At 49.8% G+C, this 25589-nt stretch overlaps 2 protein-coding genes across 6 annotated transcripts in view; both read left to right on the top strand.

The window, feature by feature from the left end:
- Positions 1 to 4759, top strand: part of ACSF2 (acyl-CoA synthetase family member 2) — a 29527-nt gene extending 24768 nt beyond the window's left edge. For all 5 annotated transcript variants that reach the window (XM_068531848.1, XM_068531849.1, XM_068531852.1 and 2 more), the window contains 6 exons: positions 1538 to 1645; positions 2816 to 2967; positions 3782 to 3923; positions 4021 to 4131; positions 4276 to 4344; positions 4613 to 4759. In XM_068531848.1, coding sequence (XP_068387949.1) covers positions 1538 to 1645; positions 2816 to 2967; positions 3782 to 3923; positions 4021 to 4131; positions 4276 to 4344; positions 4613 to 4663 — 633 coding nt within the window. In that variant the 3' untranslated portion in view covers positions 4664 to 4759. The remainder of the gene's footprint in view (positions 1 to 1537; positions 1646 to 2815; positions 2968 to 3781; positions 3924 to 4020; positions 4132 to 4275; positions 4345 to 4612) is intronic.
- A 786-nt stretch (positions 4760 to 5545) lies between these two features.
- Positions 5546 to 13054, top strand: RSAD1 (radical S-adenosyl methionine domain containing 1). The gene is made up of 10 exons (XM_068531758.1): positions 5546 to 5584; positions 6156 to 6521; positions 6913 to 7046; positions 7163 to 7367; positions 9774 to 10139; positions 10325 to 10388; positions 10810 to 10957; positions 11170 to 11224; positions 11983 to 12086; positions 12274 to 13054. The coding sequence occupies exons 1-10, from the start codon at positions 5546 to 5548 to the stop codon at positions 12389 to 12391; spliced, it is 1599 nt and encodes a 532-aa protein (XP_068387859.1). The 3' UTR covers positions 12392 to 13054.
- Positions 13055 to 25589: the final 12535 nt, after the last annotated feature.

Below are 25589 nucleotides of genomic sequence, written 5' to 3'. Positions count from 1 at the left end.
CCCTGCCCTGGACTGGCCTCTGGCCCTTCTCTGCCAGCCCCGGGCTTGAGTTTCTGTCCCCTGCACCGCCTATGCCCCTTTGCCACGACTGAAGGTAACCAGAAAAGTGGGAACTGGGGGCAAGGGGAATGACCCACAGGGCTCGGCAAACACCTGAAGACCACAGGCACAGTCACACCATCTCCCCCCTCCTTAATCTCCCTGAAATGTCCCCACCTCCTCATCCCCACCCCCAGCGGTCAGGACCCCTTGGTTGGGGGTGTTCTCCCAGGGTGGCGGCCAGAGAGGTGTCAAGGTGTACTTGACAGAAGCCACACCTGGGCAGTGGCCCAGGACTGTGAGGGCGGGTGAGGGGGCTGGGTCCTGGCCACAAGGGACCAGCCCTAGACAGCTTGGGCTTCTCGACCCTAGGTCCTGTGGGCAGCCCTGCCCCAGCTGACCAGGTCTCTGTGTGTCCACGTGCCAGCCACGGTGTCCAGATTTTTGTGGAAAGGGGAGAGTGGGCAGGCAGAGTCTCAGCTCTGGCCCCAAAGCGAGCTCTGGGCTGACGGTAGGGGTTCTTGTCTGTGTTGGGGGGTGAGGGGAGGAACCAGACCCCAGGTCTCTCCAAACCCCAGCTATGCCTGGGTCATTTCCACTAACACAGAGGAAATGGGGGGTAGGGTGGGGTTGAAGGATGAAAAAAGGTCTGGTGTCTTTGCTGGCTGGAAGGAACCTAGAACAGAGGGTAGCCAGCCCCTCTCCCTTCACCCAGCACTCAGGTGTGGAGGCCTGCCCTCTCCTAAGCCCCTTTCACCTGTCGCCTCTGGATGGGGGTCATAGTTGGCCGAGAACACTGCCTGGTGATGTTCCTCCAAGGCTGGCTGCTGGTTTTCTGTTGCTTAGGATGTTCTGACCACTAGAAGGGGGGGTGCGGGGGGGGGTGTGCCACTGGCTTTTTAAATCCTTGCTTTGGCTGTATTTTTAGTTTGAGGAACATATATTTACAGGAAACTCTCCAGAACTTGGGGGGCACCTACCCCAAGGCTAGGCACGTGTACCGGGTTTCGGGTGGGTTGTGCCTGTGTAGTTCCCAGCTGGCCAAGGCAGGATGGCTTTCTCATCAAGTTTATGGGTCCTTCAGCTTGGAAGGGTGGGGCAGGGGATGTTGTGGCCCGAAATCAGGAAGGGTGTGCTAAGACAGCCGGGGGAGGAGGTGGAGAAGGCTGGGACATTGGTAACGCTGGGAGCCACAGGGTACAGCATGTGGCTGCTCCAGGAAAGAACAAAGACTGAGAGCCCGGCCGGAAGAGAATGGCTTCCCTGCTCTCAATTTTATTTCAGACCTGGGGCCCCTGCTAGTTGAGCTAGTCTGCGATACATCCAGTGCCACTGCCTCCTGACTTCTGCCGAATATGCCTCTTTTCCCACCATTCAACTGCCTTCCACTCTCCCCATTCCCCGCCCCCCCCCCCACCCGGTTCCTTCCCTCAGGGTAACTTCCCCATCCTGCTGCAGTCCTGGGCTCTGTTCCAAACACCCTTTCTGGACCCTCTAGGTGGTTTATGGATCCACAGAGAACAGTCCCGTGACCTTCATGAACTTCACCGAGGACACAGTGGCGCAGAAGGCAGAAAGTGTGGGCAGGATCATGCCTCACACAGAGGTGGGCCCCAGACCCCACCTCCCACCACTCGCCGGGGGTTCACCCCCTGGGATGTTTATTGCTTTCAATTAGAGATCCAAACAGCTCACTCAAGACGCCGAGAGCCCCCAGCAGCAAGGTCTTCCCGGGCCTGGGGCTTTCTCTGTGGGCTGAGGCCTGAGCGGGGAAGAGCTGGAACAGTGGCCAGCCGCAGCTGAACTTCTCTGCCTCCCTTCCTGTCTGAGGTGTGTTTTTGCCAAGCCCACTGTCTGTTTTGGGGCAGCCAGAAGAGCCTCAAAGAGGATCCAGGGCACAGAGATTTTTCCTACATGGCTCCTTCTCTCCCGTAGCCCTGCCCTCCCCCCCCCCCCGCCCCCACTCACTTCAGCAGAGGTCCTCTTTTCGCTTGGCATAAACAGTTTCCCAAGCAGCTTCTTCCTCTGGGGGTCCCTTGCACCTTGAAGGCTGACCCAGAGCACCTTTCGCTCTCAAATTCCCAGCCTCTAACACTGGTGCTTTATGCCAGCCCGTACCTGGTTTCCCCTCCCCCCTTGTGCCCTTGCCCCTCTGGGGTCACTGCCAGAGTGCTTCCCCTGGGGCCAACTGCCCTTCTCCCTGAAGTGAGTGTGCAGTGACATCAGCCCCCTCCCATGTGTCTGACAGCCTCACTGCCACTCGCTGGGATGCCCACCTGTGAGGTAGACAGGGCAAGTGTAGTTCTCCCCATTTCACAGATGCAGACACGAGGCACACAGGCTAAGCTTTCCTTGCACGTTGGCTGTGGCTCATTTCTCAACTAGGCTTTCAGATTCTGCCTGTTTGCCACCTCTAATGTTCACATGGCCCTGCTGTGCCACCCTCTTTGGCTTCTTTATTTACTGCTTAATGGGAAGTAAGAGGAGACTCCCCTTTCTTGTGCATTGTTTATAATTCTTCAGCTGGTCTGGCTTCCCCGCAGGCGGCCTCCTCTGAGCAGCTCCTGGCCTGGGCCTCAACTATTCTTTCATGCCCAGCTCCAGTGTCGGACTGGTGATGGATCTACTCCAGCCTTTGTCTCCCTTCCCTGGGGATGGGCAGAGCCAGGGGGCTTCATTACTAGGGGGAAGGAAGGCAAAGCTCCCCCCATCCTGAGGGCCCCCCATCCTGAAGTGAGTGGGTGGGAGGCCCCAGCCTGAAGCTGCCTGGTCCCAGGCCCAGATCGTGAACGTGGGGACGGGGACACTGGCAGAGCTGAACACACCTGGAGAGCTGTGCATCCGAGGGTACTGCGTCATGCTGGGCTACTGGGGTGAGCCCTGGAAGACCGAGGAAGCAACTGGACAGGACAAGTGGTACCAGACAGGGTGAGAAGGCAGGGCAGTGTGGAGAGTTGGGCTGCCGAGGGGAGGCTGGGGGTCCTGAGGCTGAGCTGGCAACATTGAGCTAGAACAGGGAGAACATGTGTGTCAAGATGGCCCCTTCACATCTCTGAGACTTAGTTTCCAAAATGTATAAAATGGGGATGACCATAGTCTCCAAATAGGGCTCCCAGAAGGACCAAATGCAGCACAGATGAGAGCACCCGGGACAGTGCCTGCAAAATCTGAGCCAAGATTCAGTCACTCATTTAATTCAACAAATTCCAATTATGCACCTGCCATGTGCCAGCACTATTCTAAACACCGGTGGTCCAGTGGAAGGCACAATGGGAAGGATCCTGCTCTTACTTCCCACATATCTGGTGGAGGGAGACAGATACAAACAAGATCATTTCAGACATTTATAAACATCACGAAGAAAATAAAATAGGGTCATAAGAGAGAGAGTGGCTGTGGTGGGGAGGGGAGCTTCCCTTTATGGGGTGATCAGAGAAGGCTTCTCTAAGGTGGAAACGTTTGAGCTGAAACCTGAATGATAAGAAGAAGCCAGCCATGAAAATCATATGTATAGATATGTTTAGAGAGAGAGAAAATATGCCATAGGTATGGGTTTACTTGGTTTTATCTGCCTCCTACATTAGACTATACTGTCCAAGTAATGTCCTGTTCATGCCATATGCCCCAGAGTCTAGAGTAGTGCAAGACATATAGTAGGTGCTTGATAAATGTTTGCTGAATGAGTGAGCGAGCCAGCCAGATGAGGCAGAGATGAGAGGCGGCTCCTGGGTTTTCCTTGCAGAGACATTGCCATGATGGACGAGCAGGGCTTCTGCAAGATCCTGGGCCGCTCCAAGGATATGATCATCCGCGGCGGTGAGAACATCTACCCCGCTGAGCTCGAGAACTTCTTTCACACACACCCACAGGTGCAGGAAGTGCAGGTGAGGCGCCCAGCCCAGGTGAGCCCAGGTGAGACCCCAAGAGCAGGGGACACGGATGGGGATGGGGATGTCTGATATCTATCTCTGACTCTGGAAGGTGGTGGGAGTGAAGGATGACCGGATGGGGGAGGAAATCTGTGCCTGCATTCAGCTCAAGAAAGGGGAGAAGACCACAGCGGAGGAGATCAAGGCTTTCTGCAAAGGGAAGGTGGGACCCTCAACCCGCCCCAAGCATCACGGTGTTGCTCAGTTCTCCAACACCCTCTGCCTGCCAACCTGTCAGCCCACTGTCCCCTACACCCAACTGTGGGACCCCGCCCAGCCTCATGCTTTATCTCCCTCTGGTCTGCAGATCTCCCACTTCAAGATTCCCCGATACATCGTGTTTGTCACAAACTACCCCCTCACCGTCTCAGGAAAGGTGTGTAAGGAGACCAGGGAGGGGTAGGGGAGCCCGGGGCCCAGGTGCAGAAGGTCAGGCGGCCTGCCTATACCTCCCTGAGTGGTGGGCCAGATTCTGTTGAGAGGCTGGCAGTAGGGTAACCAACTAGTCAGCTCATCCTGGTTTGCCCCAAACTTTCCTGGCTTTAACCTGAGAAACTCCTCAGTCCTAGGCAAACCAGCTGGGCTTGGTCACCCTAGCTGGCAGAGGCCCACGCCTGGTTCTCACTCCTTTCCCTTTCCTCTAGGTCCAGAAATTCAAACTTCGAGAGCAGATGGAACAACATCTAAACCTGTGAATAAAGGAGTGGGGAGGATCCTTCCTCCCTGCCCTTCCCCCACATTCCCCTTGCCGGCTCTGTGATTTGGCATAAAGAGCTTCTCTGTTTACTTTGGCTGATCTCTTGCTGGCGTGCTCTCTTGGCAGCTGCTACAGGATGGAAAAGGGAAGAGACCAAAGCACTTTCAGACCTCCTATTCCTTGTCAACGATGGTACTAAGCACTTTGGCGTGCAGTATCTACTTCATTTAATCCTCACTCGATTCCTTTGAGATACCAACACAATATTTTTTAGGGCTATACTCATTTCTTTTTCACATTGTTGCTAGATTAGTACACCAAGAAGTATTCTTTTTTAAAAAAAAAAAACAAAAAACAGCTTTATTGAGTTATAATTCACATACCACCCGATTCACCCATTTAAAGTGTTACATCAGTGGTTTTTAGTATATTCACAGATATGTGCACCCATCACCAAAGTCAATTTAAAAAATGTTCATCACCTTTTAAAAAGAAACTCCATACTCTTTAGCTATCATCCTACATCCCCCTACTCCCCCATCCCTCCCAACCAACCCAATTTTCAGTGAACCTGGGGCTTCCTTGATGGGCAGATAAAGCAGGAGAATGCAGGCTGTAGCTTGACCCAAGAAAGAAAAACAGCTGAGCACAGCGATTTCCAGTTCACAGAAAGAAAAGTTCCTTCTGCTTGCAAGCCTTACCTCCCAGTGTGTCTGCCCCCAGCAGCAGCAGCCTCCTCTTTACTTTTTAGAAAATGAACATAAATTTAGGGTATTCTGAGTGCCAGGCACTATACACATACAGGTGCATCCATATACATTTCCTGTTGAAATTTTCCCAGTGACACAGTCAAGTAGGCATTAGCCCCATTTCACAAACTATGAAACTGAAACTCAAGAAGTTCAATGACTTGCCCAAGGTCACACAACTGGAATTAGGGAACCCAGCTGACTGATTCCAAAGCCCATGATCCTTCCACTTTCTGGGACAGTTCTTCAGGTGCCTGCTTGTCCAGCCCTTCACCTGAACCCTGTCTGTCCCACACACAGCATCTCTGACTCTGCTCACAGCAGGTGCCTGGGGTTGGCCTGACCCCGGAGATGACAGCCTACTCTCCTGGCCAAGCCCATTCCCCCTGGGATTTTCTGCTCTTGCAACATTCACTCCAAGTGCCCTGTCCTACCCCACTGATTCCACGTCCCTTGTAACAGACCCGCCTTGCGGCACGGAGCGCACCGGCCTGGTATCCAGCAAGTGCTGAATTAAAATCTGTTGCCTGTTGTCTCTTGTTGGTTTACGTCCTGTCTCATGCACCTGTGCTGTGCCCTGGTCTTATGCATCTGGATGTCCCCAGCGCCCAGCTCTGAACCAGGCACATAAAATGTGCAGGAACCCATTGAACGAACTAAGAGTTCCTGGATTGATCCAGGAACTCGCCCTCGACGGGGTGCCAAAAGCTGCGGAGCTCCCCGCACCCCTCCCGCCGCCAGAGAAAGGACGGCCGGGCGGCTGCGGTGAGCGCACCGGTGCCCAGCAGGTGGCGCTGCGGCCCGGAGCCCTCCCGGCGGCGCTCCGACACAGGGCGCGGCCACGCAGCCCCCTTCCTTCCGCCCGGGCGGCCCACCCGGCCCGGCTCTGCGCACACAGGACGCTTTGCCCTGGGTTCGTCTCGATCTCGGGTCCTGGCCCGCGCACCGGGCCGCCCCGCCACAGCGGGCGGCACGGCGCTCCGCTGGGTTCAGGCCCGCGGCTGGGTGAAGGCCGGCAAGATGGCCCAGAGGCGCCGCCTCGCGGAGGACGCGGGAGGACCCCGGGGTCCTACGCCCGGGAGCCAGCGCGCAGCACTTTACGTCCACGTGAGTGGGGAGGGGAGGCGGAGACTCGGGCGCGGAGGGCCGGAGACGAGGAGGCGCTTGTCGCGCTGCGAGCCCACCTGCCGTCTTTCCCCGCTCCCAGACGAGGTCTGGGACCCTTTCCCTGGCAGGGAAATGTCTTGGTCCGGAGACCTGAAGTCTCTGGTGCTCACCATCTCGTTGACCTTGACCATGTGATTTCCCTTCTGAACCTCAATTTTCTCCTATGGAAGTGGGCTTACTAATCCCCTTGGGGAGTTGCGTGGCTTAGATGCGGTAGCCACTGTTGACTGACCTCGGAATGGGGATGGGGATGTGTGCGACTGAACCCTGGAAGTGGCCAGGGCAGCCCCGGGGTCATCTCTCGTCCTGTTCACACGCCCCCTGCCCCCAGTGGCCCTACTGCGAGAAGCGCTGCAGTTACTGCAACTTCAACAAGTACATCCCCCGCGGCGTGGACGAGGCTGCTATGAGACGCTGTCTGGTGACCGAGGCTCAGACGCTGCTGCAACTCAGTGGGGTGCGGCGGTGGGTACTGGGGGCTGTAGGCGGGGTCTTGGGAATTATGTGGCCGGTGCATAGGACAGGTGTAGGCATCCCGTAGGGCTCCCCCACGTCTCATCTTCTCCATCCTCTTTCCCTAGAGTGGAGTCTGTGTTCTTTGGTGGGGGTACCCCCAGTCTGGCCAGCCCCCATACTGTGGCAGCTGTCCTGGAGGCAGTGGCCCAGGCAACTCACTTGCCTGCAGACTCTGAAGTCACACTGGAGGCCAACCCCACTTCGGCCCCAAGCTCCAGGCTGGCAGCATTCCGGGCAGCAGGAGTCAACAGGTTGTCCATTGGCCTCCAGGTAACCCATCTCACCCACCTCATCCTAGAGCACCCAGGATGTCTGTCCTGGGTGATCACGTTCATTCATTGGGCAAACATTTATTGAGCTCTTTCTGGGTGCCAGGAACCTGTAGGCACTAAAAAGTGTATGGTGACGCTTTTGTAAGTACTTAATTGTCTGTTTCTGTGGTAGACCACAAGCCCTGTGAGGCAGGGATCATGTATGCCTTTGTGTTCATCACAGTGTTCCAAGCACTATGTGCCTGGCACATAGTAGATGCTTGAAAAACATTTGTTACATGATTGGAGACCCAGGAGGAGGCCGACAGGTGGTCAGATCACTGCAGCATGATAAAGTCTGCTTATAAATGGGGTCTCTACAAAATGCTCTCAGAGTACAGCCTGAAGGCCATCTCAGTCTGACAAGATCATAGAAACCTTCCTGAAGGACATGATGTTTGAATGAGGAAGAGGAGTCCACCAGAGATGAGGGTGTGGGAGGAAAAGACACAGGATTTGGAAGAGCTTGCATGTTTTGGGGGACCTGTGAGCCATTCCTTGTGACTGGAGAGGCTGGGGACAAGGCTGCAAGCTAGGGCCCAGAAGTCTTCAGCACCATACTAGGAAGTTTGGGGTTTTGCTTAGTGGTGACAAGGGAGTCACTGAAGGTTTTTAAGTGGGGGGAGAAATATGTTCCTTGCAGGTTGGCCCGTGATATTTCCATAGCCAGTATTGTCTCCCTCCTTCAAATACATGTACCATTTACCATAGAGTTTGGGGTCAGGGCTTTGTCCTGATGAGACATATTGAGAGGGACACACCATTTCTGAGATACTCGGGCCCCAAATGCTTACATATCTTGAATCTAATTGTGAGGAAACACGTAAATTAAGAGACTTTGTGTGTGTATCGTAAGAACAGGTAACATGAGATCGAAGTACCATCTTAACAGTTTTTTAGTGTACAGTACAGTATTGCTAACTATAAACACAATGATGTACAGGAGAGCTCTAGGACTTATTAAGAGACATTTTAATTAATTAATTTATTTAGGCCGCGCCATGCAGCTTCCTTCCCTAAGAGACATTTTTAAAAACAACTAGCCTGGGGACTTCCCTGGTGGTCCAGTGGGTAAGACTCCACACTCCCAGTGCAGGGGTCCCGGGTTCAGTCCCTGGTTGGGGAACTAGATTGTGCACGCAACTAAGAGTTCGTATGCCACAACTAAAGATCCCATGTGCCGCAACTAAGAACCGGCGCGGCCAAAATAAATAAATAATTTAAAAAATAATAATAAAATAGAAAATTAAAACAACTAGCCTGTACTCTTCAAAAATGTCAATGTCATAAAAGACAAAGACAGGATGAGGATCTCAACTAAAGGAAACTAAAGAGACAATGATAGCTGAATGCAATGTGTGACCCCTGATTGGATCCTGGATTGGGGTGGGAAGAGGAAATTACTACAGCAGACATTTAGGGACAATTGGCCAACTTTGGATAAGACTGTGTCTTAGATAACGGGATTGTATCAGTGTTACATTTCCTGAACTCTATAATTAGATTGTGGTTGTGTAAGAGAATGTCCTTGTTCTTAGGAAGTACACATTTAATTATTTAGGGGTACAGGAGTACAATATTTAAGTTTTTTACATTTAAATAAGCACATTGCAAGTGCTCACTAGCCTGTGGCCAGTGGCTACCGTATTATACTAAAATGTTCTATATCTGCACTGACCAATATAGTAGCCACTGACCACATGCTAGGAAGCACCTAGAATGTGATTATTTAAATTTAATTAACTTAAAATTTAAATAGCCACACGTGATTAGTATCTACTGTATTGGGCAATGCAGATACAGAACGTTTCCATCATCGCAGATAGTTCTTTTAGACAGCCCTGGTCTATAACTTACCCTCAAATGATTCAACATAATATATGTGTATATTTAGAGAGAGAGAGACAAAGCAAATGTGGCAAAACGTTAATTGGTGAATCTGGATGAAGGTGTTTGTTGAGCTTTTCTTGCAACTTTTGTATAGGTTCGAAATATTTCAAAGTAAAAAGTAAAATCAAAAAAGGATGGTTGGCTTTGGCGTCAGACAGTCCTAAATTCCAGGTCTGACTTCGCCATTGTATGACTTTGGGCAAGCTGCCTAACATCTCTGAACTTGTTTTGTCATCTGTAAAATGGAGCTAATGTTGGAGGGTTATAAGGATAAATTAGACACTGCGTAGAAATGCTTTGCACATAGTGACTCTTCAGTGAATTGTACCCCTGCTACTGGCTTGACCTTCCACCCTCCAGCCCCCTGCAATGTCCTGTGTTTTCCCCTGTATCTGTGTCTGCAGTAAGGTCAGTCAGGTGTTTCTGTCTCCCTCTGAGCTAGCCTGCGTGCTTACACCTGACCCTCTCTCTCCAGTCCCTAGATGACACTGAGCTCCAGCTGCTGGGGAGGACACACTCGGCCAGTGAGGCTCTGCAGATGCTGGCGGAGGCCCGGCGCCACTTCCCGGGGCGTGTTTCTGTGGACCTGATGCTGGGGCTGCCGGCACAGCACGTGGGGCCGTGGCTTGGGCAGCTGCGGAAACTGCTGCGCCTCTGTGATGACCATGTGTCCCTCTACCAGCTGTCCCTGGAGCGGGGCACCGCCCTCTTCACCCAGGTGCAGCAGGGCGCCCTTCCTGCCCCTGACCCCGAACTTGCCGCTGAGATGTACCAGGAGGGACGGGCAGTCCTTCGGGAGGCTGGCTTCCGCCAGTATGAGGTCTCCAACTTCGCCCGGAATGTAAGTCCTGTGGCTGAAGGTGGGGCATGGTCAGGCTGAGGCGTGACCAGGCAGTTGTGGCTCTTTGGGGAGAAGGGTGCTTCCGAAGCCTGAGATGGTGGGACATTCTAACCAGGTGCCCTTACCTGAGCAGAGACAGACCCACCCGCTTCTCTCTGCACCGACTGTTCCCTCCCTTCCCACAGGGGGCGCTTAGTACCCACAACTGGACTTACTGGCAGTGCGGTCAGTACCTTGGCGTTGGACCTGGTGAGTCCCCTGTGAACCTTAGGTGGGATGACTCAGGAGAGCAGTGTCGTGGCTGTGTACTCTTGGGCCACTTATTAAGCTCTCCAAGCCTCTGTTTCCTCATATGTAAAGTGTGGCAAAAAATACTATCTATTTTGTAGAGCTGTTACGTATGTATTTTGAGGCACTTGGTATAGTGCCTGGCACTGTGGTTCTTGATCTTTAGTGTGCATCAGAGTTATCTGGACTGCTTGTTAAAACCCAACTGGGCCCCAACCAAATTCTAGAATTTCTGGAATTGGACAGGGCCTGAGAATTTACATTTCTGGCATCTGAGATGCTGTTGGTCCAGGGGCCACACTTTGAGAACCACTGATTGAACATCTGGCAAGCACACAGTGTTAGCTGCTATTAAAGTGGGGGTGGTTGTTGATGTTGTCAGGAGCCCATGGGCGATTTATACCCCAGGGGGCTGGGGGCCACACCCGAGAGGCTCGGATCCAGACCCTGGAGCCGGACAGCTGGATGAAGGAGGTGACGCTGTTTGGTCACGGCACCCGGAGGCGCGTCCCCCTGGGCGAGCTGGCGCTGTGAGCACCCGAGGGCTCGCCCCTCAGGCTTCCCCTCTACCCCAAGAACCACCTACCTGCACATCTTTGTTTCCCGCCTTGCCCTGCCCCCCTCCCTGCCCCATACTGCGTGATCCCCATAAACCCCCCATACGCACATCCCAGCATAGGGTGTGAAGAATGGGAGAAGCACAAGTCTCCTCTCCAAGACCCCTTATTGGTGTTTCTTTCAGTCTGGAGGAAGTCTTGGCCATGGGACTACGCACAGACGTGGGGATCACTCACCAGGTAAGAGGTCAAGGGGTCTGGCACGCTGCTTTCTCCTCCTAGGCCTCGCAGAATCACTCTGTCTCACTCTTTCTTCTACACACACACACACACACACACACACACACACACACACACACGCTGCTTTCTCCTCCTAGGCCTCGCAGAATCACTCTGTCTCACTCTTTCTTCTACACACACACACACACACACACACCCTCCCATAGCAATGAGCAGCGTAGGGCAATGGTGAGAACCCTAGACTAGGGCTGCAGAGACCCGGGCTCTAGTCCCCATCTATTGCAACCTTAGGCACATGTCCTTTCACCTCTGAATTTCAACTTTCTCAGTCATCTAAGGGAATAGACTAGATTAAGAGTTTTCAAATATTTTTAAAGCAGAGCTGAAAGCTCAGATAGGAAGTGCAGTAGATAAAGATCAGTCAAGCTCAGAAGTGCTCTGGATGAAGTCAGAGCCATAGAGCTCTGGCTGGGGCTGACCATACTCTGACCAGAACAGGGAGAAGGGAGGAGCAAAGGGAGACCTGGCTTGGCTGGGAGCTGGGTTTGGCCTGAACATGGAATAGGACTGAAGGTGCCCACCTCCCTGCTGGTCCATTGGCCTGGTCCTGGTGTGCATGACAGTCAGTTTTGAGATCCCTGTGTGGGATTGGACCCACCCCTCATCCCTCACTGCACCCCCAGACAGGTGGCCTAGAATAGCCCCGCCAGCTCCCCACCTTGTGGTCCCTGCATCTCTGCCCCTTCTGGTCTCCCCAGCACTGGCAGCAGTTTGAGCCCCAGCTGACCTTGTGGGACCTGTTTGTAGCCGACAAGGAGGTGCAGGAGCTGCTGGAGCAGGGCCTCTTGCTGCTGGATCACAGGTGTGTTGAGTGGGGGGAGGTGGTTTGGGGACCCAGGGAACCCTGACTACGCATCCACAGACCAGAGAGAGGTGAGAAAGACTGACAAGGAGGGGCCTGTGGGTGCCAGGGCCTTGACACTGGTGGAGGGTGATGATTGAAACTGGTAAGAGGGCACAGTCACAGCCTGGCCTCTTTGTTTTTCCAGGGGTCTTCGGTGTTCCTGGGAGGGGCTGGCCGTGCTGGACTCTATGTTGCCGACCCTTCTGTCTCGGCTCCAAGAGGCCTGGCAGCAGAGAACTCCCTCCCCTGTGCCGGGAGGATAACCACATGTTCCTGTGTCCCAGTGACACTGCCATCTCCACTGGCAGGTGCTGTCCCGGCTCTGGTCACTGCCCGGCCCTGGCATCGCCAGGGGAATGGCTACAGTGAGGCAGATGGGAGGACATTTCTGGTCTGGGAACTGGCATCAAGTGTACCCACCACTGCCAGAGAAGGAGTAATGGTCTCTGTGGGTGCCTCTCATCAGTAGACTCTGAACAAATCCTGGCTGGCAAGAGATTCTGGGAAATAGAGCTCTCGGGCTTCCTGCTCCTGCAGGGCAGGACGGGATGAGAAATAGAGCTCTCGGGCTTCCTGCTCCTGCAGGACAGGACGGGATGAGAAATAGAGCTCTCGGGCTTCCTGCTCCTGCAGGTACAGGACGGGACATGTATGTCCAGCACGGCAGCCCGCTGGACTCTGAGAACAGTGGGAGAGATCACAGCAAGCCTTGCCTCTTCTCTTTCGGCAGCCAGGATATGTTTGGGTGTCAGGAGCCTCACGGTACTTCCAGAGTGGCCCCCAGTCCCCTCCCCACTGCAGCCTTTTCCCCTGAGAGAGTGAAGGTGGGGGGAGCCAAGAGGGAAAGGGGAGGGGAGAATTCAGGAAAGATCAGAGCCTGGTGATTCTCCCCTGGCCTTAATAAACCCATCTGGAGCCTGCCTTGACTGCGGTCTTATCCTTTGTCTGGGCTTTTTCCTGGAGTGTGGGATCCTGATCTGGGGGCTTGAGCCTTAGTCTAGGGCTGAGATTCCTTCCTGGCAGTCATTTTCCCAGTGATCTTAGCATTCATCAACGATCCGTGCCTAAATCAATGATTAGATTGGGGGTTGCAAAATGTTAATGTCTGACTCTGTCGTTCCATCTATGTTCATTATCTGGCATGCATCCATTAAAAAAAGAGCTTCCCGCCTTTTTTTAAGGTCTGATACCCTTAACCTGTAAATTCTATGCAGGGTTTGGGGGGCGGTGGGGAGGGAGGCATTTTCCTGTGAAAAGGCTCCATAACTTATCATATCAAAGGGTGCAATTTAGCACCCTTGCAAATCAGGGCATGCTAAGCTCCGTCTCTAGCTGGGTGACTAAGGATAGGGTTCCCCCCACCCCTCAGAGGTGAGCACGTGCATTTCGCATGTGCCTGGTGGGTGTGAATATCAGTCCTTCTTTGACCTGCGGTAACATGGTAAGTGTTAACTCCCTCTCGTTTATTTATGAAATATTCAGCAAGCACTAATAGTGTGCCAGGCTCTGAGCGGCATGCAGAGAAGAGTAAGACCTGTCCCAGCCCTCGAGGAACTCACCACCATGTTGATAGGTGTGTGAAGAGATAAACTCCAGGGTTATCAGTAAAGGTGTGTAGATGGGCTGTGGAAGCCTGCAGTGCATTTGGTTCTGAGGGACTGGGAGCAGGAAAGGGGAAATGCTTTTTTCTTACTATCTCCTTTGGCCCCGACGCAGCTTACAGGGTGACCTGTGCTGCCTGGGGAGCCTCTTCTTGAGCCTTCCCCTGGTCTTGATATTCAAGATGTGAGCACGGGGCCGGAGCAGGTGCGCCATCAGATAACCTGGGCCCACTCAGGTTTCTCCCAGCTGTCAGGGCTCGTGCCACCTGAGATGCCCGGGCCCTCCCTGCTGGGGCACCACACGAGGCCTGTGCGGAGGGGCTGGATGGGAGCCGGGTGGGGATGGCACAGGTCACCTTCTGTGACCCAGCCTCCCACCCTCACCAGGTGAATCAGAGTCTCTGGAAGGTGGAGCCCAGGAATCTAGTGTTTAAATGTTTCCTAAGTGCCCGTAGTGGTCAGGCCAGTTTGAGAAGCCCTGTCACCTTCCGTCCTGAGAGGCTGGGATCAGGAGAAAGAAGGGGAACAAGGCTAATTCCAGACCTGACCAAGTGGAGTGAGGTCCTTCCCTCTGTGTCCAGACCATCCTGGGCTCATCCATCAAAGGGGTTCTCCTCCTGCATATGGAGACTTCTGTTGTCATCTTTTCACCTGTCCTGTTGAAAGGCATACGGACACAAAATAAGAGCGGTGAACAAGCTACGCTGATGATGAGGTGATGAGAGGATTTGGGGAAATGTAGTGTATGTGAGTGTGTGGTTACAGCTTGAAGGCCCAAACCTTGCCCACCTAGAGTGCTGACAATTTTACGGCTGACGACTGAGCCACCCCCACCCCCATGCCCAACCAAGTAGAGTAAGCAGGACAGCTATTTTAATTTGCATTTTACGTATGGGGGCATTCAAAGAGGCCCTCTAACTTGACTCAGGTCATACAAGTAGTAAGTAAGAGAACTGGCATAACACTTCTGGACATCTAGAACTTTCTGTCACATTGTTGTTTTATTCTTACCGTGGGGTCAGGTTGATTGACCTGTCTCTTAAAGTAAGCAAAATCCTGACCTCTCTCTGGCCGCTCTGCCTCAGGCTTGAAGCTGCCATCTCTGCCTGGTGCTTGGTCTCGGTGTCTGTATTTTCCCTCCTGGAGAACCCACATGTCCCATCTCCATGAGACCATCCACTTCCTGGGAAAGAACTGCATTCTGCAAAGAAAGGACTTTAAGTAATAGGATTGCTATAAACTGAATGTTTGTGTTCCCCCCCAGAATTCATATGTGGAAACTTCATCCCTAGGGGGATGGTATTCAGAGGTGGGGCCTTTGGGAGGTGATTAGGTCATGAAGATGGAGCCCTCATGAATGGGATTAGTGTGCTTATGAAAGAGACCTCAGAGAACTCCCTGGCCCCATCTACCGTGTGAGGACAGAGAGGGAAGACAGACAGCTATGAACCAGGAATCAGGCCCTCACCAGACACCAAATCTCCTGGCGCCTTGATGTTGGACTTCCCAGCCTTCAGAACTGTGAGAAGTAAATGTTTGTTATTTAAGCTACGCAGGCTGTCGTATTTTTGTTACAGCAGCCTGAATGGACTAAGACAAGGATGAAATAACTTATGTCGTAGCTTGTTTCATTGTTCAAAATGTTTACCATTATATATCCCTGCCCCATTGAACCTGGGAAGGGCCATAAGACGTGCCCAGCACAGATTGTAAGAGCCAGTGGGTGGTCCACCATCTCCTTCCTCCACCACAGAGACCTGCAGGGTTCAAATAGAGGCTGTTCCGTCCACCTGGGTCCTAGAGTGAAGAAGTCTTTGGGCAGAGGAGCGGCCGACCACCAGAGACAGGAGCAGGAGTGGGATGGCAACACTCACTGCTGTAAACCAGTAGATTTGGGGTTGTTTGTTACTGCAACAATATAATTGAGACTAAACTCCTTGATCCAGTTTGTAATCCCACCATTCAAAGATTAACTTCTTTTAGATCTTGGTCTGTATCTTAGCAGAAGTTCTTACATGCAAATGAACATCTTTAGATAGACACTCTTACAAAAAGGGGAAAATACACATCTTGCTTTGGAGCCTTCTTATTCTACCCCAGATGTGGTGGGCATTTTTTCATGTCAAATTTGTATCTACATCCTATTTTTTTAGTGTAGCTTCCTAGTGTACCACTGCATTGTGATCCCGAAATTTAGTTTACCAGTTCCTTTTTGGTGAAACAGAAGGTTTAATTTTTTATTTTTATAAACGCTGTAACGAACATCTTATGTAAATATTTTTATGCACTGGCTTGATCATTTTCTTAGGTTTAGGCTAAATCCCAAGGAGTGGGGTTGCTGACTCTGAGGAGACACACCTCCTTTGTTTGGATACACTGTGCCAAACCGCCCTCCAGGAGGCCTGGCAGTTCATGCCCTTGCCAGCCCGCTGGTCGTCAATAGCAAGCATGATCAATTTTTCCAAATGATTCCAATCTGGAGAACACTTTTAACCCTCACTTTATTATCAGCTAACGTACTGTCTCCCTAACTTAGGCAACGATTTTGGTCCACCTGATTACTCTTGAGTCAGAGAACAGAGGGGATGCAGCCTCTGGGGCCACCCAGGTAGAAGATCCAGCTGGGACTGTGCCCATGTGTTCAGATTGCCTCTGTACTCTTCTCATCCAGACCCTGCTTCTGGGAGAATCCACATCTTCTCCCTCCTCTTTTCCTCCTCCTGCTTTCTCTTCTTTTCCCTGAGGGGATTTTTAAAGCCAATTTTTAAAATTATACGAAGAACATTATAGAAACATTAGACAGAATTCTAAGTGAAAAAGAAAAAAAAAAATCTACAATTAGTGACCCCAACAAATTCAACTGTTTGTGTTCCCTTCCAGTCCTCATCCCAATGCATGCAGGACTTTTGCCCAGTTGTTCTCCTGACACATCTGATTTTGCGTTCTGCTCCTTTTTCTTCTCAGTCTGTCATATGCATTTTTCCATGTTTTTACGTGGTCATCATCTTTCTCATTTTAATTGTTGCACAATATTCCAGTGGGTGAATAATAGGTATTACCCTAATATAAGGCACTTAAGTGGTTCCCCATTTTTCTCTATTATAAATCATGCTGCAGTGCATGTTTTTATGGATGTAGCCTTCTTCCTTCATTTGAATTATTTCCTCAGGTCAATTCCCAAGAGTGAGATGGTTGGGTCAAAGGGTATGGATGCTTTAATGATTCGTGGTGAGAGTTGTTATATTGTTTTCCAAGGGGCTTTTCCCTTTTTTTTTTTTTTTTAATTTTCCTGCTCAAAAAATAATAATGCTCTTTTTCAACCATATAGAAGAAAGCAAAGCTTCTACTATCCAGGAATTACCACTACAACATTTGGTCAACCATCCCTCCAGACATCTCTTGATGCGTAGATACACATATCTATGTAGAAATAAAAATAATTTTTCACAAAAGGGATCATACTCATGTGCCAGTTTTGCAACCTGTTTTTTGTTTTTTTTTTTAACTCAAAAACACGTCCTGGGTTTTTCTAATTGGTTCTGCCACCACTAGTGCCTATGTGATAGCATAATGTAGTACGGTAATAGCTGTCAGCCAGGCATGGTGCCAAGCATTTTATCTGCATTAATTCATTTAAGCACCACAACAACTCAATAAGTTCTGTTATTATCATGCCCACTTTACAGAGGGGCAAACAGGCTCAGAGAAATTAACTGCCCCAGGTCACATAGATAGGAGGTGATGGGGCTCATACTCAAGCTGAGTTCACTGAGGCTCCAAAACAGATGCTTATATAAATAATACATCAATACATTCTTAATGTAAAAAATAATAATAATAAATGTAAGTAATACCATAGCATAGTCCCTTTTGCACCTCCACATAGGTTTGATGTGTGTATCAGTTAAGTTTAGGTTCAACTGCACATGACAGAAAATCAAAGTAACATAAGCTTAAGCAAATAAATGTATTTTTCTTCCACATAAAAGAAGTCTAGACAAAGCATTTCAGGGCTAGCATAGTGGACCCATGGTCATTGGTCATGAAGAACACAGGCTCTGTGCTCTGTATCCTCATTTCATAGCATCCATCCCTAAGATCTCCACATGGTCTAAGATAGTCCCTGGAGCTCCAGCCATCACGTCTGTGTTCCAGGTAATTAGCATGTTGCTGCTTCCTCACCATTCCTCATAAAAGAAGGGCTTGGTTAATAAAAAAGGGTGAGACTAGATATTGACGCAATCAGAAAACAACTTCCCAATCCTTTTCTTTTTTTTTTTTTTTTTCTTTCTTTTTTGTTTTGTTTTTTGGCCACGCTGTGCAGCATTCGGGATCTTAGTTCCCCGACCAGGGATCAAACCCGAGCCCCCTTCATTGGGAGTGTGGAGTTATAACCACTGGACCGCCAGGGAAGTCCCCCCAATCCATTCCTATGAAGTTACACATGTAAGTACATATATAAAAATACAGTTTAAAAAATAATCTAATGTGTTAATGGTACCTTGTTTCAATTTACATTTTAAAGTTTATCAACAAATCAAATGTTATCCATTAAATATTTTTTCACTAACTATTGTGTTCTGTGCACATTTAAGCTCTTTGCTTATTTTCATTTAGCCATTTGCTTATTTAGCCTTAATGATTTCCTGATCAAGTTGAATGAATTGTTTACATAGATAAATAATTACAAGTATATTAACTCTTTGTCTTATTCACTGCAAGTATTGCTTCCAGTATGCTGTCCTTTTTATCTTTCATAGATATTTACTTTTTTGGAAGCGAGTTTTCTAGAAATTTCAAATATTTATATTTTGAGTCCATGTTTTGCCCTGTGACTTTTTCTGTCAGTTCCGGGCTCCAGAAATATGGTCAACTTTCAAGTTGGCTTTCTCCTCCCAGGAGAGGCAGTCTAATGTTGACGGCTGTGTCCACCTGGGACCAAATCTCTACTCTGCTGCTTCCCACCTGTAGGACTTCCCTGAACTGAGATCGGGTTTTCTCTACTGTTTAGTGAAGGGGTTAGACCAGCCCCAGGTTCTCAAACCTGGCTCTGCATCAGAAGTACCAGAGGTTCCGTGAAATGTGCATTCCTGGGCCCCGCTAAGATCTATAGAATCCAAATCTCTGTGTCCAGGGATCTGTATTTTTAAACGCTCTCCAGTGAGCCTGATGCTCAGACGTATTTCAGAAACTCTGGACCAGCCAGTGTCAGAGTTGCTTCCTGTGCTGGGCTCTCTTGAGTAGTGAATGAGAGAAGGCAGCAGCCCTTGGCCACTGTGTCTGTCGAAACCACTTGGCCCTGCCTCTTCCTTTTGGGTCACAGCCCCCATTTCACAACCAGCCTGAGAAGTAGCCCCTTCTTCCTACTTCCTCGGGGGTGGGCGGTGAGGTTAGGTGGCGGTCAGGCCCCTGGGGTGTGGCCTGAGGGACTGCTACAGCAATGCCTCCGTGAGGGGCCAGTAGCATTACTAGCTGGTAGCCTTAGTCACTCACCCTGTGTGTCTCCATTTCCTCACCTCTGAAAGCAGGGACCATGCCTTCCTCAGGGTTTTTGTAGGGTTGGAGATGATGGATGGATGAATGGATGGAAAGAGCCTAGTGCAGTTCCTGGCACAAAGTGCACATTTGACAGAGTGGTAGTTATTACTATTAGTGTCTTCATCGTGATTTACAGTTTCCTGGGCATGCTAGCCCTAAGGAAGGAGGCTCCAAGCAAGAATTCCTGGTTCCTGACAAGACAGAAAGAGACCTGTCATTTCTTTGCGATGCTGAAACTTGTCAGTAGGTAGCCCTGGGCTTCTGGAAGATTCCCCCCCTGGCCCAGTGTAGAACTTGCTACCTTTCAGGTGGGTGTGGGCCACAGGACAGCCTCCAGGCAGTGGCGCCCATAGTAGGAGGAATGTCCCTCACTAGGTGACTCCTCAGACCAGTGCTCCTTGCCCTCCGCCAGCAGGTCAGACTGGAATGGCCCCATTCCTCAGGTGGCTGACCTATGCAGGTGGGGCTGCCCCTACCTGCCTCCAAGACCCTGACACCCGGGAGACACTCCCACCAGAGTGCGCCTTTCCTTTGCCCCTACCTCTGGATCAGGTCTCTCCTGGTGTCCATTGCTCCTCATCCTCTCCAAGACCTTGGGCCTCCTTACCTCCATTCCTGCTATGCCGGACTCAGCTTGGGGCTTCCCCTTGCCCTTGAACCTGACCAACTTACACAGGCCTCACTTTCTTGGCTGACCTTTCTTATTTTGATTAGGACCGAAGTGAGAAGCCAGATCCCCTGTCTGAGGCCTTGGCAGCCATGATGGGAGACAAGGTGGGCAGGGCCTTGGCTCACGGAGGCTGCTTTACGTCACTGGGGCAGCTGCCATTGTTCCCCGCTGCCCTGAGTATCCCACCCCCCCCAACCCTGTACTGACCCTTCAGATTAATTCATGAACAATAAAAGGTGAGCTATGACAACTGTCAGGCAGGCTGTCCTAATCTTGAATAAGGTCTGAAGGTCCAGGGACAATTTAAGGATCCTACTGCTTAAATTGAGTTTGAGCGCAGGAGTGGTGAATGATTCCCGCCCGGGTCCCGGAGTGGGAGTGCTTGTGTTCAGCCCTGCCGCTTGTTAGCTGCTTAATCTTGAACAAGGTGCTTCACCTTCTATACCCCAATTTCCTCAACTGTAAAATGGGAGTGCTCTACCTCACATGGTTGTTGTAAACTTTCAAGAACTTAGGACACATAGCTAAAACAACCAGAGAAAATATATAAATTAGATTTCATCAAAATTAAAAAATCTTGTGTGTCAAAGGACACTATCAAGAAAGTGAAAAGAAAACCACAGAATGGGAGAAAATATTTGCAAATCGTGTATCTCCAAAGGGTCTAATATCCAGAATATGTAAAGAACTCCTACAACTCAACAACCAAAAGACAAACAACCCAATTAAAAAATGGGCAAAGGATTTGAATAGACATTTCTCCAAAGGAGATATACAAATGGACAAAAAGCACATGAAAAGCTGCTCAACATTATTAGCCATTAAGGAACTGCAAATCAAAACCGCGATGAGATACCACTTCACACCCACTAAGGTAGTTATAATTTTAAAAAAGGAAAGTTAAGTGTTGGCAAGTACATGGAAAAATTGGAACCCTCACACGCTGCCGGAGGGAATGCAAAATGATGCAGCTGCTGTGGAAAACAGTCTGGCAGTTCCTCAAAGAGTTCAATATAGAATTACTATGTGTGACCCGACAATCCTACTCCTAGATATGTACCCAAGAGAGTTAAAAAACACATGTCCACACAAAAACTTACACACAAATAAATGTTCATAGCAGCATTATTCACAATAGTCACAATGTGGAAACAAGTCAAATGCTCATCAACTGCTAAGTGGGTAAATAAAGCATGGTATATTAGTACAGTGAAATATTACACTACAGCAATAAAAAGAGACGAAGTACCAATATGTGCTATGTGGATTTAACCTTGAAGACATTATGCTACGTGAAAGGAAGCAGCCACGGAAGGCCACATATTGTATGATTTCCTGTTTGTGAAGTGTCCAGGACAGGCAAATCCATAGAGACGGAAAATAGAGTGGTATTTGCCAGGGGCTGAAGACGGAAGGGAGTGGGGAGTGACTGTTGATGGATACAGTTCCTTTTTGGGGTGATGGAAATGTTCTGGAACTAGACAGTGGTGGTGGTGGCACAATCTTGCGAGTATAGTAAAAACCACTGACTTGTACACTTTAAAGGGTAAATTTTATGTTATATAAAATTTTACGTTGTGTGAATTATATCTCAATTTTAAAAGACAGAAGTCAGTACACATAAAGTGCTTAGAAGGCTGCCCAGTCCATGATAAACCCCCCAGTAAGGTTAGTTGCCACTTAAACTCCGCTGGTCTTACGGGTTGGTCCACATAGGCAAAAGGAAAAAAGTCCTGCAAGGCATGTTAGAGATACGTTCACATTCTTAATATATGTTAAAGCATTTTGGCATGCAGTTTCTTCTTCCATTTTTCATGCTCGGGGTTGGTTTTACACACTTTACACGTATGTACCTATATAATAAATACAAGCTTTTTATTTGTTGTTTTAAATTTTTATTTCATAGCCACTTTGTATATTTTTAAGATATGAAATGAATTTTCAAAGCTCAGACTTCGTTTGTTTGTGAAGCCTCAGTTGGGTTGTAAACCCAGGCTACTCTGTGGCTAAGCTAACTCTGCTCAAAGCCAGGCCTGTGATGGAGCAGGGTGCTTATTGACCTTGGGGTTGAAGGTGCTGAGACTGAGGCTCAGCTCTGTTGCTTACAAGCTATGTGACCTGGAACAAGACTAAGGTTGAACAGATTTAGCAAATAAAAATATACCCAGTTATATTTGAATTGCAGATAAAACAATGAATACGTTTGGAATGGGTAAGTTCATGACAACGAAACCTTGCATGGAACATAGTTATACTAAAAAACTATTTGTCTTATCTGAAATTCAAATTTAATCGGGCATTTTGTATTTTATCTGGCAACCCTAGATACACCCCCTAACTCCTGTGAAAGGAAAGAGTTTTTGAGTGGAATCATCTTTAATTCGCACAACTCCAGAAGTTAGGGACCTGGCCCAGGGTCACCCAGCTGGAAGATTATTGAGCAGGGGTTCTAACTTGGGTGCGTCAAGTTTGGCATGCTCTGCTAAAATGGAACTCAGGATAAGCAGTGCTCTACTTAATGATAACATGGGAGTCCTGAGCTAACTTGGTAACCACAGATGCTTTCATTGACTGAGAAGGAATATTGAAAAAGAGTTGGAGTATCAGATTTGAAAGTGTTTGTATGACTCTGTCTATATTAATTTCCTATTGTTGCCATAACAAATTACCACAAACTTAGTGACTTAAAACAACACAAATTTATTATCTTACAGTTCTGGAGGCCAGAAGTCTGAAATGGCTAAAATCAGGTGTGAGCAGAGCTGTGTTCCTCTGGGGGCTCTAGGACAGAGTCTGTTCCTTGTCTTTTCCAGCTCCTAAAGGCTGCGTGCGGCCTTTCTTGGCTCATGGCCGTGTCACTTCGACCTCTGCTTCCATCATCGCATCTCCTTCTCTGACTCTGACCCTCCTGCCTCCCTCTTAGAAGGACCCTTGTGATTCCATTGGGACCATCTGGATAATTCACGATCATCTCCCCATCTCAAAATCCTTAATCACATCTGCAAAGTCCTTTTTGCCTTGTAAGGTAACAAATTCACAGCTTCTGGCGATAAGGATGCGGACATCTTTGGGGAGCCATTATTCTGCTTACTGCACTGAGAGAGAAATTATCTAGTGGGTTTGAGGGTTTTGGGCCTTAACTAGAATCCCTTTCATCTGTACAGTTTTCAGAGTACTTATACACTTTTTTTTCTTTTTTTCTCGCATTGATCCTGGGAAGTCAATGAAGACAGTGTTGAGCCCCTTCTGCAAGGGAGTAGATGAGACTCAGAGGGGGAGGCATAGGGCCTGGGTTGCACAGCTTGAAAGAAACTCGGGCCCAGGGCTTTTAATTCGGCCTCCTCCCACCTCATCCTCCAGCAGCCCCAGTTCTAGGCCATGGGCCACTAGAACAGTGTCCTCACTGGTGGAATGGGGCCATCCTGCAGGTACCCCCACAATCTAGAGGATGAAGGCCCCAAGGGGAGCCGTTCCCTGGGCCCGGATCCTGTCCCTAGCAAGCAGCCTTCTCCTGATCAGGACAAGGAGAAAGGATGGGGGCTCGGGCAGAGAACCTTCCTTTTGGCGGAGAGCCTCAGCCCAGAGCCCCAGAACTCGATGTCCATCCATCTCAGACACGTCCTTACCAGCAGCCCAAGCAGATGGTCCCAGGGCCTGCGATGAGACTCCCGCACGAGGAGGGAGCTCTGATTCTTAGGCAAGTCGTGCTGCAAACCTCCCAGGGATGTGTCGCTGTGGTTTACGGTTTTGCCTTTGAGCGCTGCTGCTCTGGAGGAGCTAGGCTCTCTTCCTGTCCCACAGGTGTTGGAAGGCAGCTACCATGAACCCATTGACGTTTCTCTAGGTTTCCCCCGTCCCTATCCTCTACTGATGGCCTGCATGTACCAGACACCACTCCAGGAACTGGGATACATCCCTGAATCTGCCAGGCAAGGCTGCTGCTCCCTTGGACCTTACGCTTTAGTGGGGGCAGACAGACAGACCATAGAGAAATTGGGATAAGGATTCTAAGGATAGCGGAACGGGATGAGACATTAGAGGGTGACGGCAACCCTGTGAGACCAGCACTGTCCCACCCTAAAGAGGAGACGGACGGCCTAGGACTGGGCAACGTTGAGATGCAAATCCATGTTTTACTCTAAAGACCCCTTGCTCCTAACCCCTATTCTATGTGGCCTCCAAAACATTTCCCCTGTGTCCTTGCCCAGAAGGGAGGAAGAGCAATTTGAGCCTGGAGGTGGTGCCCGGAGTCTGAGCATCGTTCCTGAAGCTGAAGCCAGTTCATCCTGGGAAGTGTCCAGCTGTGGCCTGACTTCAGGGCCAAGAAGTATGTGAGACTCCTGCTGCATGTTAGCTGAGCAAGTTTCTAGTAAGAAGGGGAGCGGTGTGATGAGTCATTTAAGGGGGCAGCCAGATTTTAAGGGGAATGAGACAGACGTGGAGAGTGAGCCAGCTGAGTGGGGGGAAGGCCAGATGTAAGGAGGGGGGCGATGCAGATGATAGGGGACAGGGACAGGCGTGTATGTGGAGGTAAGACAAGCTTTAGGATGGACTAGGAGGGGGGAGCCAGACCTGAAGGGGGTGAGCTAGATGCGAGGGTCTTCAGACAGACTGCTGCAGCCTCAGGCTTTGGGAGGGTGGCTGTCCCTGGAAAGGGGTGACGCAGCCTGTGGAAGAAACACACTTTCTATTTAGGGAGGCTGTTTAGCCTCGGCAAAGAGTAGCTGCCCACAGGCCTGGCACCTGGCTGCGTGGAAATAAACAGAGACATGAAGCAATAATTGATGTCATGTCTTCTATCAAACCAGCCACCTCATCCTCTCCGGGCTTGAGGAGATTGCCCAGAGCTGCCGTGCTAGGAGGAGACTGCAGTGGCTAAATGACACTGTCCCCTGAACTTGTGCTTTATCCCCTCTGGGATCGGCTCCTGCTGTGTCCTCACGTGGAGTGCCTGCCACCCGACCTGCCTGTTGAACTCTTGTCGTTAGCGGCCCACCTCAAATGCTACTCCCCTAAGAAGGTTCGCCTAGCATTTACATCCTGCCTTTCCCAAGTTGTGATTAATCCCTAGCCCATGAGCACATACATTAGAGTTGGAAACCCACTTTCAGATGGCCCAACTCTTTTTCTAAGGCACCCTGAACTCAGCCCACCCCACGCCAGGGCCACGCAAGTGAACTTCAGGGAATCCCTGGAACTGAGTGCAAAATCATATGCAAAACCAAATGTGCAGATGAATGAATAAACAAAATATGGTATACCACCTATACAATGAAATATTGTCCAACCATAAAAGGGAATGAAGTACTGACATGTGCCACAACATTGATGAACCTTTACATTATACCTAGTGAAAGTAGTCAGACACAAAAGGCCAAATATTGTACCATTCCATTTATAGGATATATCCAGAATAGGCAAATCAAAAAAGACAGAAAAGTAAATAAGTGGTTGCCAGGGGCTGAGGGGTGGGGAGGCATGGGGAGTGACTGGATACAGGGTTTCTTTTGGGATGAGGAAAAAGTTCTGGAACTAGAAAATGGTGATGGTTACACGACATCGTGAATGTACTAAGTGCCACTGAATTGTGTTCATTAAAATGGTGAATTTTATGTTACATGTATTTTACCACAATTAAAAAAAAAAATCAAA

This window comes from Eschrichtius robustus, chromosome 20 (assembly GCF_028021215.1).
Source record: "Eschrichtius robustus isolate mEscRob2 chromosome 20, mEscRob2.pri, whole genome shotgun sequence".
NCBI lineage: Eukaryota > Metazoa > Chordata > Mammalia > Artiodactyla > Eschrichtiidae > Eschrichtius > Eschrichtius robustus.
The sequence above is the reverse complement of the archived record's forward strand: the minus strand, read 5'-3'. Positions and strand labels throughout refer to the sequence as shown.

What these genes read in the sequence shown, in the direction of transcription:
- RSAD1 (XM_068531758.1), top strand. Translation starts at nt 5,546, where the DNA reads ATGAAACTGAAACTCAAGAAGTTCAATGACTTGCCCAAG. An exon ending in GGTTGTCCATTGGCCTCCAG is followed by an intron (nt 7,368 to 9,773) that starts GTAACCCATCTC and finishes CTCTCTCTCCAG; the next exon opens with TCCCTAGATGACACTGAGCT. An exon ending in CCCCTGGGCGAGCTGGCGCT is followed by an intron (nt 10,958 to 11,169) that starts GTGAGCACCCGA and finishes TGTTTCTTTCAG; the next exon opens with TCTGGAGGAAGTCTTGGCCA.